The 14270-nt window shown below is 44.3% G+C and overlaps 2 protein-coding genes across 2 annotated transcripts in view; both read right to left on the reverse strand.

The window, feature by feature from the left end:
• The window catches only part of MGAM (maltase-glucoamylase), an 87187-nt gene extending 80831 nt beyond the window's left edge, over positions 1-6356 (reverse strand). Inside the window, exons 1-6 of the mRNA XM_070069891.1 lie at positions 6326-6356; positions 5680-5792; positions 3991-4116; positions 2936-3064; positions 2583-2693; positions 2170-2232 (exon numbers count right to left, since the gene is read on the reverse strand). Of these exons, the coding sequence (XP_069925992.1) occupies positions 2170-2232; positions 2583-2693; positions 2936-3064; positions 3991-4116; positions 5680-5792; positions 6326-6356 (573 nt within the window). The remainder of the gene's footprint in view (positions 1-2169; positions 2233-2582; positions 2694-2935; positions 3065-3990; positions 4117-5679; positions 5793-6325) is intronic.
• A 127-nt stretch (positions 6357-6483) lies between these two features.
• The window catches only part of LOC100358478 (maltase-glucoamylase), a 170825-nt gene continuing 163038 nt past the window's right edge, over positions 6484-14270 (reverse strand). Inside the window, exons 115-122 of the mRNA XM_070069892.1 lie at positions 13507-13556; positions 12934-13101; positions 10441-10593; positions 9594-9794; positions 7170-7324; positions 6919-7087; positions 6569-6665; positions 6484-6491 (exon numbers count right to left, since the gene is read on the reverse strand). Coding sequence (XP_069925993.1) covers positions 6484-6491; positions 6569-6665; positions 6919-7087; positions 7170-7324; positions 9594-9794; positions 10441-10593; positions 12934-13101; positions 13507-13556 — 1001 coding nt within the window. The remainder of the gene's footprint in view (positions 6492-6568; positions 6666-6918; positions 7088-7169; positions 7325-9593; positions 9795-10440; positions 10594-12933; positions 13102-13506; positions 13557-14270) is intronic.

Below are 14270 nucleotides of genomic sequence, written 5' to 3' on the forward strand. Positions count from 1 at the left end.
CCTGTGGGTGTGGCCCAGGACTGCTAATCACAACCCACTGTGTACCACCTGTGAAAATCCTGGAGCTCACCCCAGACGTACTGAATTAAGTTTCCAAGCTTTGGGTGCAGAAATGGCTTTTCCACAGGCTTGATGGCTATCTAGGGTTTGTTGTTTTGTTTTGTTTTATGCTGCTCTCACTAAAGCCAGGCCTGGACTTCAGTATCCTCATCCTCACCAACCTCATCAAAGGGGGATTACTGATAATGTTATTTTAGTGACTGATAAATTCTTATGAGCTTCCTAATGGAATCTATGATCCCATAATGAGGACACAATTGACATTTAGGCCTGGGGACTTATTTCTGGAGAATTCACTGCAATGTAAGAGCTGTGGGCCTCCCTGGCCATCCCCCAAGAACAGCCATGGGTGTTCCCCAGTCGCTGAGATAACCCACACTGCAAGTCTCCAAATGCCCTCAGATTGGCAGTACTGTCCCAGCGGCTCATGACCTGCAGTGTTCACAGTAGTAGCTAGCCTCTTAATTGCTGAAATGGCCTCTCTACCAATGCAAACATGGAAAAGTCAGGGAGCGCACGGCCCCGACATGTGCAGCTGTCTGAACCACTGAACATCAAGCAATCTTCCATGAGAAGTGATGGGGAGAACTTAAAGCTACATCCTTTACATTACATACTTCCTAGAAAGATGACAGATACATAGATAGAAAGAGGAGAGAGAGAGGAGTAGGTGGAGAGACAGATCCTTGTTCAGTAATAGACAAGAGGAAAATAACCTTGGTCTGAATGTGACTCATCCATATCCAACATGGAAGTCTGCCCCAGCTGATGCGTATTATTCCCACGGCCCCTAAGGCCATAAAACAGATACACGGTCAAGCAGCCTTGTCCCAAACGCAATTTTGTCATTTTGCATCTGCAGTGCAACTGCTGCCAACTCTGGGATGCAGGGGTTCAGAGGTTAACACCACGTTACCTGCATCACTGGCTCATAGCACTGTCCTCTCACTCTGTACTGGAGCTGCACTGAGCCCTTGGTTTCCAGACTACGCTACTTCTGTTTAATATCTGTCTTCTCTTCTACAAATTACCACTTGCCCTGGTAACTAACTCGTCTGAATAAGACACGAATATCGTTGACTACCTCCTTCTAGACCCATTTCTGCCTACCTACTAGAATTCCACATTATATAGAATGTGCGCTCTAGCAGGGTCATTGTCCCTGAGTTTCTGGGTGGCTGAAATCTAAATTCAGAGCTGCTGTGCTGTGCTCCCACCATACTAAGATGTATCTGAGTTCTCCTTGATCCTGACAAGTTCCTAGACACTGCAACGTAGGCTACATTGCTGACCACAGAGTCCAGGTCCTTCAAAGCACCCTGGGAAATGAGCCCTTTCATTACACTGCAGCTGTTCTATGGAGGTCACATCAGCTATGCACACTGCTACAATTCCTATCCAGAAAGAACACTCCTTGTGGAGAAGAGCTAAATAACAAAAGGAAGGATCCTTGCTCTCAAGAAGGTTGTGCACCCACACTCTGAGAACCCAACTCACTACTATTAGTAGAAAAAGGATAACAAACAGGGAACACCAGATATTGTGCAAACATCTTGGCCAAAGAATGTAGCTGCAGCCTTCCCAGACAAGTAAGAAATTGTGTATTCCATCACCTAACAAATGCTAAGTGAAGCTGAGAAAAAATCGTGATCTAGAGATATGGGCCACCTGGGTCCATCACAAGAAAGAACTTAGTCCCAGAAGAGAGCAAATTTTAACATATAACTGGAAACAGAAGTGAAAGCAAAGTGGAGAGACCAGAGAAGTAGAGCATGAGGAGGGAGAATCCAAGAGGAAAGACAGAGAAGCCTCTCAATGAAAAAAGCTGTAGAGGCAAAAGGACAAATCCCTAAAGACAGGAGTTGGAGGCTGTTTCAAAGGCACCCGTAACAACAGGATGCTAATTCAGAGACAGGATGGCAATTCTTGGAGGTATCATCCAGGGGGAATTACATGGGTCTTTGGAACTTGACAAACCTTGATTTGAAATCACAGATCTGTCAACAACAACCTTAGACAGGGTTTTAAGCTCTCCTAATCTGAATTCACATGAATAATAACACCTAAGCACAAGCTTGCCTTCACTAGTATCAACAAGGGATCTCCTACCTCCACTTGACTGTCCCAATCCAGAGAGTTGTTCACAACAACATCAGGGTAATCAGGCCAGACCTGTAGAGAGGAAAATGTTTAATTTCCTTACATACTATTTCCTAAGAAACATTAAGCCATGACCCTAGCAAAAGTAATACTTTGATTATCATGTAGGATGATTCCAGAAAAAAAAGATTCCATGATGTATGTACCTTACTTGAAAAGTCCTCATCTGTATCAAAAAATATTGTTTGCAAAAGTGATAACTTTTGACTTCTAAGCCAAGATGTAAAAAGCCAAAAACCACAGGCACAAACAGACATAGCATGACCCACCCCAGGTTCAGACATAGCATGACCCACCCCAGGCTCAGACATAGCATGACCCACCCCAGACTGGGCACTGGCAGATCACTGCCCAGCTCATACCTTTCCCCAGACAATGCCGCCGCCATTTGGGTATTTGATGAAGACGTCGTCCTCCACACCCCGAGTGAAGGCAGGGTAAGGCTGCGTCTCATTGCCAGAGATCGCTGGGTCCTGAAATCAAACCACAAGTCAGCTGCGAAAACCAAAGCTGGCAATGACAAAGACATGAAAAAGGAGAACTCCTGCAGAGAGAAGGCCTTAGGGTCCCCTGGGTGGTAGTTTCTGGACTCCAGGGAAATGCATTTCCTAGAGGGGCATCCATTTCCCGCTCACTCCATGGAAGGAAGGACAGCACGGGGCCTTCTCCCCCACAGCCCACCAGCCTCCCCACATGACATCACGTGAGCACCAACCAGGATGAGGATGACCCGCATCCCATCACCACGCAGGCGCTGGATCAGAGCTGGGAGCCCAGCAAACTTGGGGCTGAGGGTGAAGTCCAGCTGCCGCTCCATGTAGTCGATGTCTGAGTACTGCACGTCCTGGGGAGAGACACAGGGCCACCGATGCTGCTGCGGTCCAAGCCCAGGCTCCACTAGCAGCCCTCTGCCACGATGCCTGAGTTATAGACAGCGTCTTTTATGCCTTCACATCCCAGCTTTGTTCACTGCGATCCATTCTCTGACCATTGGACCCCTCTTGTTCTCCAGTAATGGGGAGAGTTTGTTTCCACAAGCATTTCCTCTGATAACTAGGCCCATGATCCCTACTTTCAACCAGTGATTAGCTCAGAGCTGATGGAGGAGTGGTCAACAGCAAAAGGGCAGAGTTGGAACTTAGAACATACTTTTATCTACACATATGCATGCAATTCTGCAACTAAATTTGTGTTAATTTTTTGATGAAATAAAAGCACTGTTTTGGCAGGGGAGGGGGCTACATCTGGCCTGCAGGCCACACAGGGCCCGTGAAATCATTTGGCCCGGCCCTGCCAAGTAAACCATAGCTGAGACCTGACATACAATAAATCTACAATAGGCTAATTTATAAGTCAATAATTCTGTATGGTTTGTGAATGATGTTATAAATACACAGATGACTCTTGGCAGAAAAGGGTTCCCTGTCCCTGGTAGGGAAACTTTCATTCATATGGGATCACAAGGTTTTTGACTGGATGGTCTGAAGTTGTATAGAAGAAATGGAGAGAACAGCGATGGGGCAGAAAGAGTACTGGAGCCAACTGTACACCTTCCTCCTTTCGCAAATCACTAAGTCTTTGAGCTCCAACTGTACAAGGAGACAGGAGCCTCCATATGTATCACCGTGTTGGGGTGGGGCATAGTGTAGCACTGGATGAGAAAGCACTTAGTATCTTAGAATATCATAACAATCTCAGAAAGGAGTCTGGATGCAGAGACCCCTGGGTGAGTGTGAGGTCCAGAACCAGGCCCCAGCACTGAGAACTTACATAGGGGATCTGGGCCGCCACCATGTCATCATACAGGTTGGCAATCTCCGTGTCATTCTCATAGCCATAGCGACACAGCTGGAAGCCCAGGGACCAGTAAGGCACCATCACAGGACGGCCAATCACCTGGGAAGTAGACACCAAGTATTAGTTCTCAAGAAACGGAAGCTGGATTAAAGTTCTGTATGAAGGAGTAAGTATTTCTGCAGTGCTCCAAGCTACACAATCAACACACTCAATTCCAGAGAGAAAGCGAGGAATGCAGAGTCAACTGTATACCCTGGCAGGACATACCTGACGGGCTTGGGCTCTTCTAGAAATTATAGAAAAGTTTATTTTGCTCTGATTTCTAGAGACTGGTCTAGCTCATGACTCAGACTAGAAGCAAAATGCCGGCCTTAGCATACAGTCACAGGCCTAGCTACCTCTGTAACCTTGAGTGAAAGTTAACTCATCTCTTTGGACACCAATTTATTACCTGCAAGGTGTGGCTTATCGTGGTCTCATAATGGTTTTGTGAGGACTGAGTGAGTTAATATGCTGCTAATTCAAAAAGTAAATGGAAAACGGAATTAAAAGATAAGTAAAGGGGCCAGTGCTCTGTGCAACAGGTTCAGCCACTGCCTACAGCAGCAATACTCCATATGTGCATCAGTTCAAGTCCCAGCTGCTCCACTTCCAACCCAGATCCCTAGTAATGCACCTGGGAAAACAGCGGAAGATGACCCAAGTTCTTGGGCCCCTGCACCCAAGAACTGGAACACACTTGCATCTACACATAGCATACAATTCCATAATTAAATCTGTGTTTATTTTTCTGTTTTTTGTTTTGTTTTGTTTTGTTTTGTTTTTGGTGGGAGACCAGAGGAAGCTCCTTTCTCCTGGCTTTGCCTTGCCCAGCCCCAGCTGTTGCAGCCATTTGGGGAGTGAACCAGCAGATGGAAGATCTCTCTCTCTCTCTTCCCCTCTTTCCCTCCCTCCTCCCCATCCTCCCTCTCCCTCTCTCTCTAATTCTGCCTTTCAAATATTTTTTTAAAAAAAAGATGACTTCAAAAACATTTTGAAATCCTTATTAGTGGTTTTCTAAAACTTCTTAGGAAATGACAATTATTAAGAAGTATTCATAATTTCAATTTTTCTGCACTAAATAAATTTACATTTTGATTTCATTTTTGATGGTCAGTTTTAAACACCCTTGGTGTAAAGGGCTTTGACTTTCAGTAACAGGTAAGTAACAAGTACATGCAGAAGTATTATATATAAGTGTGCATTTCTGCCGTCACAACAGTCACTACCAACACTGCCACCCCCACCAACATTATCCTTTCACCACCACATCATCACTCCCATCACCCACCAGCCAGCACCATCTTCATCCTCTCCACTACCACCACCACCACCATCATCACCCCAACAGTCAACACCCCAGCACCTCTCCAACCACCATCACTGCCATCACCACCATCACCATTAGACCACTACTATTTCTGCCCCTTGGCAATGCTTAGAAAGGCTATGAATGTATGGTTGATAGTAATTTATTTTTCATTTCTCTGTATTCTGTAGTCTCCAGACCCTGAGAAAGACAAAGCATCCCATCTACTCATACGAGGTTTACACTTCTGAATGAGGATTTGGCACACAGAATGTGCTGTATAAACACTTGGCAGCCAGCTGACTCCCTCCTACCTCGGTGTACTGCTGAGTGACAAGCTCTGGAGTGGGCCCCAAGAACACATAGAAGTCCAGAACTCCCCCTGTGGTCCGGTAAGTCAGGGCAGGCGTGGGCTGGAATGTCACATCTGTGGTGCAGGAAAATGCCGACCATGAGGAAAACGTCACAGTGAGGAGCCATCCCTGGAATCCCACCCTCCACCTCTGACTGCACCCTTCCTGTTAGAGAGAGCTAAGTGCTGCACCCACGTAGAACCGATTCAGTTACATGAAAGTTCACAGGGTCCCCTCACTGGAACTCCCCCACTTTCCTGCGATTTTTTTATCTTATCAAAAGTTCTATCATTCTAATCTTTTAAAAGTATTATTGCCACTTTAATTTAAGAATACATTATGTCTTAAGACATGTTGTGAAAGTTGTAGAGTCCTGTGTACTCTTCACTCAGCTCCCTCCAATGATAATATCTTATATTACAATTGTACATTGTCTTACACAGGTAACTGACAGTGACACAACATTATGAACTCAGGGACAGGTACTGACCAAAGTTGCTTTCACCATGTTCCTTTTCCTATATGCCATAAGTCTTTTCACACCTTCGTACCCTCAAAATGAGGGCTCTGCTAATTCAAATTATATAACCGACTTTCCCCAGCTGACCTCCAACATACTGGGGACTCAAGATTGCCATCGCTTCTTACATGATTATTACTGAAATAGGAGCTGGATGAAGCAGTCCCACCACATGATACTGGATTAAAATCAATAGAAAGTCTACAGAAAAAGAAAATACATCACTGCCCATAACAGTTTTGAGCTCAGAGGGCTGTGAGGTCAAACACATTCTAAAGCTATATAGAATTAACGGTGCACAGAGATGAGGGAGCCATGGCACAGGCTTACCCATGGCATTGCTGTTCAGCAGGAGCACTCCGTGGGCACTGCCATCCTCCTCCAGGCCCATGTAGTAGGGGTGCACCCCATAGGAATTCATCTTGTACTAACAACCAGGACAGAGAGGCGGCACGAGTTAAGAGACGTTGTAGTTGACAAACAAACCCAGCAAATTCCCATGGGCCCAGTCTCCCTTGTGACTGATTAAACACAGGTGACCAGAGAGCCTGGGAACTACACCCCTGGTGGAGAAGCAGAAGGGGGGACCCAGCACGTGGAGTCTGGCAGGGCACAGCACCGCGCGTGCACACCCAGAGCTGGGAGAGGGGCAGACACAGAACCCAGCGCTCCGTCCTTACCCCCGGGGGCTGGTCTCGGGAGAACATGCCCCACGTGTGCCAGTTCAGGTCTCTCCTGAAGGCCGTGTGCTCCGTCTCCCCAAAGCCGTACAGGTACGCGGAGGGCAGGCGGGTGGAGATGCGGATGAACAGGTCATTGAACAGGAAGCCGAGCAGCTGAGAGTCCCAGCTGCAACACAGACAGGGGTTGGGAGCAGACACGGACCTCCCTCGGGGCCTGGGGCAGCTGGCTTTCCAAGGACAGCACTTACATGACAGCGCCTGTGCTCTTGCGGCGAATCACCACCCCGAATGGGTTCTCCCCAATGGAAACCTCGTAGAGCCGACTCTCAGGGCTGCTGGCTGGAACTCCGGGTAAGTTCAGAGGGACTGGGACCTCATACCGGCTGTTGTTTGGGTCATAGATCTAGGCCAGAGGGAACAGGTGTTAGACAAGGGTGCAGGTCGGGGAATAAAGTTTGGTGTGCCATCACACAGAGGGTGATTATAGTTAACAATATTGTATTGTGTAATTCAAAAGAGATCGAAGACAGAAATCTGAATGTTTTCTCACAAAGAAATGGTCAGCAGATAGAGTAGGTAAGAACTAGGGTTACGCTATAAGGCAAGTTCATCCATTTCCAACCTATTATATGCCACCAACATGCCGGGGCCATGGTGAAGACACACAGTTAAAAACACATTATCCATGCATCAGCAGATGTGAGTGTGAAGACCCTCTCATACAGTGCCACTGGGTTCACCTTGGTCATTTACTCCATCAGCAAATATGAGAATGCGTATATCTTCTAGACTCTGAGTTAGGGTTCAGAAGCATTAGTGTAAAGCTTACACTCTAATAGAGAAATAAGCATAAGAACAGATAGCCCCTCATTGACCCTTATGTGTAAAATATCTGAGAATAAGGATGACTCAAGTATCCTGACTTGATCCATACACAGTCTGTAAATATATATGTCCCATAAAGCTATGAAATTGCAAGAATAGTTCTATTTAAGTCTGCTCCCTTAGTAGAAGCTTCTTGTTTGGCAAATAGTCTGTGTGCTATAATTATTTGTCTTTAAGCTCATGATGGCTGAGATTCCATTGCCATTCACAGAACAATGTCAGATTCACCATTTTGGGCTAAGTCTGTCATATATCATTTTTGAGACCTTTATTCCAATAACACATTCTCTTGGACATTCATGGTAATTTGGGAAATAATTCTGATATCAGTGTGATATTTATGAACATACTATTTGCTACTTCTCTGTGGGAATATTAGTGCATGCAAATATTTGAAAACTTCTCAGAATTAAAAAAAATTCTCCCCAAAGGACATAAACTTTTTGATTAAAATAATTATTGCTGTCTGCAGAAACTGGCATACAAATTTGATTCATTAAGTATCTCCTATATTCCTGCTTGGTAACGTATTGGACACTGGGGGTATGAACTGAAAAATTCATGGTTATTGCTTTAAAAAAAAACACCTGCTAATGAGAAGTGCATGGGAAAGATGCACAACACCCAGATGACGTGTGCAAGTGCAGAACTGGGCAACAGTGCTTGGAGAATACAGGCAGGGAAGAAGTGACTAACCCTGTTTCCGAGAGAAGGGCATAGTTTACTGGGAAGAATACAGGATGTGTCTTAAAAACTATGTAGTCATTGGCCAAGCACAGAAATAAGCCAAGTATTTCTGGTAAAGAAATAACAAATACAAAGGCACAGAGTCTAAAGTAGGCTCAGAAAGATGTGAATGTTTTGGAGAGACCTAGTGCAGGGTCAGCAGATAGAGTAGGTAAGAACTAGGGTTACGCTATAAGGCAAGTTCATCCATTTCCAACCTATTATATGCCACCAACATGCCGGTGCCAAGGTGAAGACACACAGTTAAAAACACATTATCCATGCATCAGCAGATGTGAGTGTGAAGACCCTCTCACGCAGTGCCACTGGGTTCACCTTGGTCATTTACTCCATCAGCAAATATGAGAATGCGTATATCTTCTAGACTCTGCGTTAGGGTTCAGAAGCATTAGTGTAAAGCTTACACTCTAATAGAGAAATAAGCATAAGAACAGATAGCCCCTCATTGACCATTATGTGTAAAAAACCATGGGGAAAAACAAAGTCACTTTCCTTTAATGGTTATTTCACAGAGACCTCAAATTCAGCATCCAATCAATACTCATTCTACATACAGACCAAGCACAAACCTTTTCAATAACCCCATTTCAGTTAATGTGACAATTATCCACTGCAGTTGCAGATTAGAGACATAGTGACTGTTCTTCATCCTCCCCTCTTCAATATCCCTATCAGCAAACCCACCACCCGATCCTGTAATCCCACCTTCTCGATCTCAAACATGTTCAGTATTCTCCACCTCCTTTCCTGTACCTAGTCCAACCTTCATTCCCCACATGATCAAATGAGCCTCTAACTTGTCTCTCCACATTTTGTTCACCAGCTGTTTTCATTAGAGTAGCCACAGCAATTTTTTGAAATGCAAATTAGGACAGGTCTTGCTATTCCTTCATTGCTCTTAGTATGAGCATGAGGATCTACTCTGTTATCACCTGTTAACTCAGAAGGGTAATCTTTCATAGAATCCTGTAACCTGGAATAGCACAGAATAATAGAACTGAAAAGGGCTTTCCCGTGTCTGATGCAGACGCCGGGCTTACCTTAAACTGCAGCATTTCATTCTTGTGGTAGGTCACTTGCAGGCGCAGGGGGTTCACGGGTGTGGAAGGGAAGGCGTTGGATTCAACAGAGGACTTTAGGGAGATGTCAGCAGTGGCTCCATCTGAGTGATACTGAACATTGCTGACCGAGTATAGATCATTGACGAAGTAGCAGAAAGGGACCCCAGGAGAAGTGGATTCCTGAAAGAAAAGGCCAGTGTCTGGATCAGCATGTGGTCTTAGAACTATCCAAGAGAAACAGTGGGGACACGCAATGTATGGGGAGAGAAAGCCAGTCCATCACCTGTACATCATTTGGTAATGATACACATTTAAATTCCTGTCCTCCAAGCAAAATATTTATACAATAGGTACCATTCCTATTGCCACTTACTCTTTAAATCCATACTAGGTTCCCTTGGGAGAACCTTCTATGTGTTTTCAGTAGTTACACGGAGAAGGTGCAGAATAAGCGGAGAGATTTTTTTTTTTTTTTTTGACAGGCAGAGTGGGCAGTGAGAGAGAGAGACAGAGAGAAAGGTCTTCCTTTGACGTTGGTTCACCCTCCAATGGCTGCCACGGCCGGCGCACTGCGCTGATCAGAAGGCAGGAGCCAGGTGCTTCTCCTGGTCTCCCATGGGGTGCAGGGCCCAAGCACTTGGGCCATCCTCCACTGCACTCCCAGGCCACAGCAGAGAGCTGGCCTGGAAGAGGGGCAACCGGGACAGAATCTGGCGCCCCGACCGGGACTAGAACCCGGTGTGCCGGTGCCGCAGGTGGAGGATTAGCCTAGTGAGCCACGGCGCCGGCCGCAGAGGTTTTAAGGCATGCTAACACCACCAGTTACCTCCCAGACACAGCCACGGGCAATGCAGTTGTCTGCAGAAACTCCCTGCTCATCAGGATAGCAGTCGATCTTTTCCTCATCCCTCGTCGTCAAGGTCCACTCCACCGTGTACGCTTCTCCCAGGACAAGGTCAATTTCTGTGATAACAGCCACCTGTGGGAATGGAAAGGCACAGGACATTTATTCAAATAACAAGCATTTATAAAAAAAATAAAACGTGAATCAGACCCAGGAACACACGACTGTAGCTGATGTGGTACTGTAGGCTTGGTAGAGGGAGATTCAGGGGCACATATTTCCCAACTCTTCAGAATCTTGTTCATCCCGTTGTGACATGAATATCACCTTTCTTTCCTTCCCTTCCTCTTCCTCCTCTTTATTTTTCCAGAAAGGCCCACTCCTGCATGTCCCACGAATGCTGAGGGTCTAATTCCCTTCTCCCTAAACCATGGCTCCCCATCAGTCAGAGTGGTGGAAAGAACACAGCAATTAAAACCACTTGGCCTGGGTTCTCAGCTCCATGTTTCTTTGACAAAATATTCCTGTTCCTAAAATCTTAGTTTTATCAGCATTAAATGATGAATTGGCAAAATCATTCCATTCCATTCCATTTTTAATATCCCAGCCTCTCTTCTCAATCTTCTTGCCTCTCTTTCCTATAATCCACCCCTCCACCCTGCAGACAATGTGGACACAATGACAGAGCCTCGATGCCAGAACTGATACGACACCCTTTTGAGAAGAATCAAGTTGGAGCTAATTTTGTCACTTAGGATTCTCCAAATCTAATTACGTTTCCTGTTCAAAATAAGGTCCTTTCATTATGCTTAGCGAAATAAGGCAGTCCCAAAGTGACAAATAGCACATGTTTTCTCTGATACGCAGCAGTTAATACAGAATACAAAAAAGTATAGGTCATAGAATACAAAAAAATGTGTAGGTCACTTTGGGATATGATTGTCTTTTAAGACCTAGTCTATATTTCTGTGCAACTGTGGTCTTCCTACTTTTTACTTATTGAGTATTATGATTAGTGGAAAATTAAGCCTGTGGATTAAAATTATGTCTTTGAAAAAGCTGATGAAGAGATGGGAGAGAGGGAGGGGGATTTGGAGAGAACAGGGGAGCAAGAGAAGTTGGGTTGTCTTCTTGAAACTGTACCTGTGGAATGTACAAAATCTGTTCTCTTTATATTAATTTTAAATTTTTAAAAAGTGAATACTAGCAATGTTGGTTACACAAAATTCACAGATTGATAATGCAAGTCATTTCTCCATCCTTGGATTTAGTTATTCTGATAAATAATCTTGGAAAGCTTAACCCAGGCAAATGGCTTTTCTATAAATATTTGCCAGTTTTTGAAGACACTACTAGCTGCATGCCCTACATATAACATCTCTTTTTTATTTTTATTTCTTTAAATTTTACTTAAGGTATACAGATTTCATGCATTTCATATATACAGATTTAGGAACATAGTGACACTTACTCATTATTTCAGTTTAGAATACCCAAGTTCCAAGAAAAGCTCAGTTTTTAATACAGAAAAGGCAGCTGTGACCTTTAAGAGGTAAGTTCAAATCTACTGAACATCACTACTAGCCAAATGTCTTCTTGATTTAATGGTCTTTCTCCCTCCTTCCCTCCCTCCCTCCTTCTCTTTCTCTCTCTCTCTCTCTCTCTCTCCCTCTCCCTCTCCCTCTCTCTCACACACACACACACACGCACACCACACACACACAGACAGGGGCATGATACCTGAAACTAAGCAGCTGTTTCTAACCCCAAGAACGAAAACGCCTGAATCCTGAAAAATCTCCAGTCATTGAACCAACGTCAGCAACTCTTTACTTTCTCAATTTCTTATTGCAGAAAGGAAAAAAAATCCCAATCATTTAAATTATCACTTGGGGTTTCCTGTCAACTGTAACTAACAGATCCCAATAAGAGATACCATCGTTGAAGGGCCAGCTGAGCCTTGAAATTTTGGTCAGCGCTTAAACTTTGAATAGCCAATTAACAAAAGTTACCATATCCTATATGTTGGTTTGGTTTTGCTGCCTCCTTCAGAATAGATTGCTGAGTATAAACTGTCTCCCTACCACCAAATTCAACAACAAAAGTGTTCCTTTGGTTTTAGGTCAATTGATTTTTTGACAGACATCTACTTAGCTCACTTGCATTCTCCTGAAGACTTGCACCTTGCCATGTACGTGATCAGCTGCATGCTAATGGATTTCTCACATCATAACAAATGCATCCTTGATACGTACTTTCAGGACCAAACGTCGAATCTCATCATTATGCCGGACCCAGTGCATTCTAGCTCTGGCCACCTTGTCATCTCTGTTCCCCAACCCAGCCCTCTGGTCTCCCTACACATGCCTTAGAATGTGCTCTGGCCCTTTAGGAACTCATGCAACTTTGGTAAGCACGAGTGCCTTGATACTACAAAGAATTCTCAATAAACGTATCAACAAAATGGACTTTTACCTTCAGGTTATAATCGTAAGTGACTTTCGGAGACGTCTGAATTAGGACACCATTGTGCTTCACTGTAACATTGCTAGGTTCCTGCGTCCCAAAGATTTTAATCTCCTTAAATGATAAACTGTTGGGGTCCTTGTAGCCTGACTGTGAAACCTTCACATCCAGGTGGTTCTGCAAAACAAGGAAAATTCAGCAAAAAGCCATGTCTGTCGCACAGATTCAAGTCATTCCAGTATTTTGTCCTAAAACTTTGAGCTTCACTTAGCTCTACTGTGTGTGCTCTTGGAGTAGCGTTTATTGTAATAATCCCTTGAATAAAAAAAATTAAAAAACCACCCACATTTTAAAAATCTGTCATTATAAATGCTAGCTGTTTTGATTTATCTTTATGTACATCATTGCCCCCTTTTGACAATATAAAAAAAAGCCAAGGAGCTAAATTAAAATGGAAATGTGCTCAGCTGTGGTCATCAGTTCATATGAAGTTGAAATATTGGTACACACACACACAAGCACATGTGTGCTGATGGTCAGACAAAAGTCTATACCTAGGATTCATAAAAACTGATTACTCACTTGGGTGACGGAAAATTCACATAAAAGATAAACATTGTTTGCCACAGTATCTGAAAGTGAGAGAGAGACAAATCAGTCTGGCCTGCCCACCACAGACAGGGCTTTCCCCCGCCTCCCCTTCAAGCTGCATCGGTCACAAATGGCACCACCTGTTTCTTGTTACTTTCATAGCTCGGCTACTAGGAACAGTACTACGATGAACACTGGGCTGCAGCTGCCTCCTCAGGATACTGATCTCACTTGCGCTGGATGCTCACCCAGAAGCAGGATGCTGGAGTGAGGGCTGACCTATGTTTAAGTTCTGGAGGGACCTCCGTTCTGATCTGCACAACAGCTGTACCAGGAACAGCGTTTCCTTTTTCAATACCCTCACCAGCATCTATAAGCTCCTTTTTCATAATAAGCCATCCTAGTAGGTGTGAGTTATATCTCACTGCGATTTTTGATGTTCATTTCTCTGCTGATTCATAACTGATCATATTTTCAGGTACTCTCAGGCATTTGGCTGTCTTCTTTGGAAACATTTATTTGAATGCTTTTCGCATCTTAAATTGGGTTATTTGGGGCTTTTTACTACTGTGTTCCTTATGTATTACTGGAATTAGTACATTCCCAGATTAACGTGTGTGGCTTACAATTTTTCCCACGTGTAAGTTGGCTTCTCACACTGTTGATTTTTTTTAGCTGCACAGAAGCTTTTTACCTTGCTGCAATCGATCCCACAGATTTATTTTTGTTTCGTTTTTATTGCCTGTGCTTTTGGA

This window comes from Oryctolagus cuniculus, chromosome 3 (assembly GCF_964237555.1).
Source record: "Oryctolagus cuniculus chromosome 3, mOryCun1.1, whole genome shotgun sequence".
In the NCBI taxonomy this organism is placed as follows: domain Eukaryota; kingdom Metazoa; phylum Chordata; class Mammalia; order Lagomorpha; family Leporidae; genus Oryctolagus; species Oryctolagus cuniculus.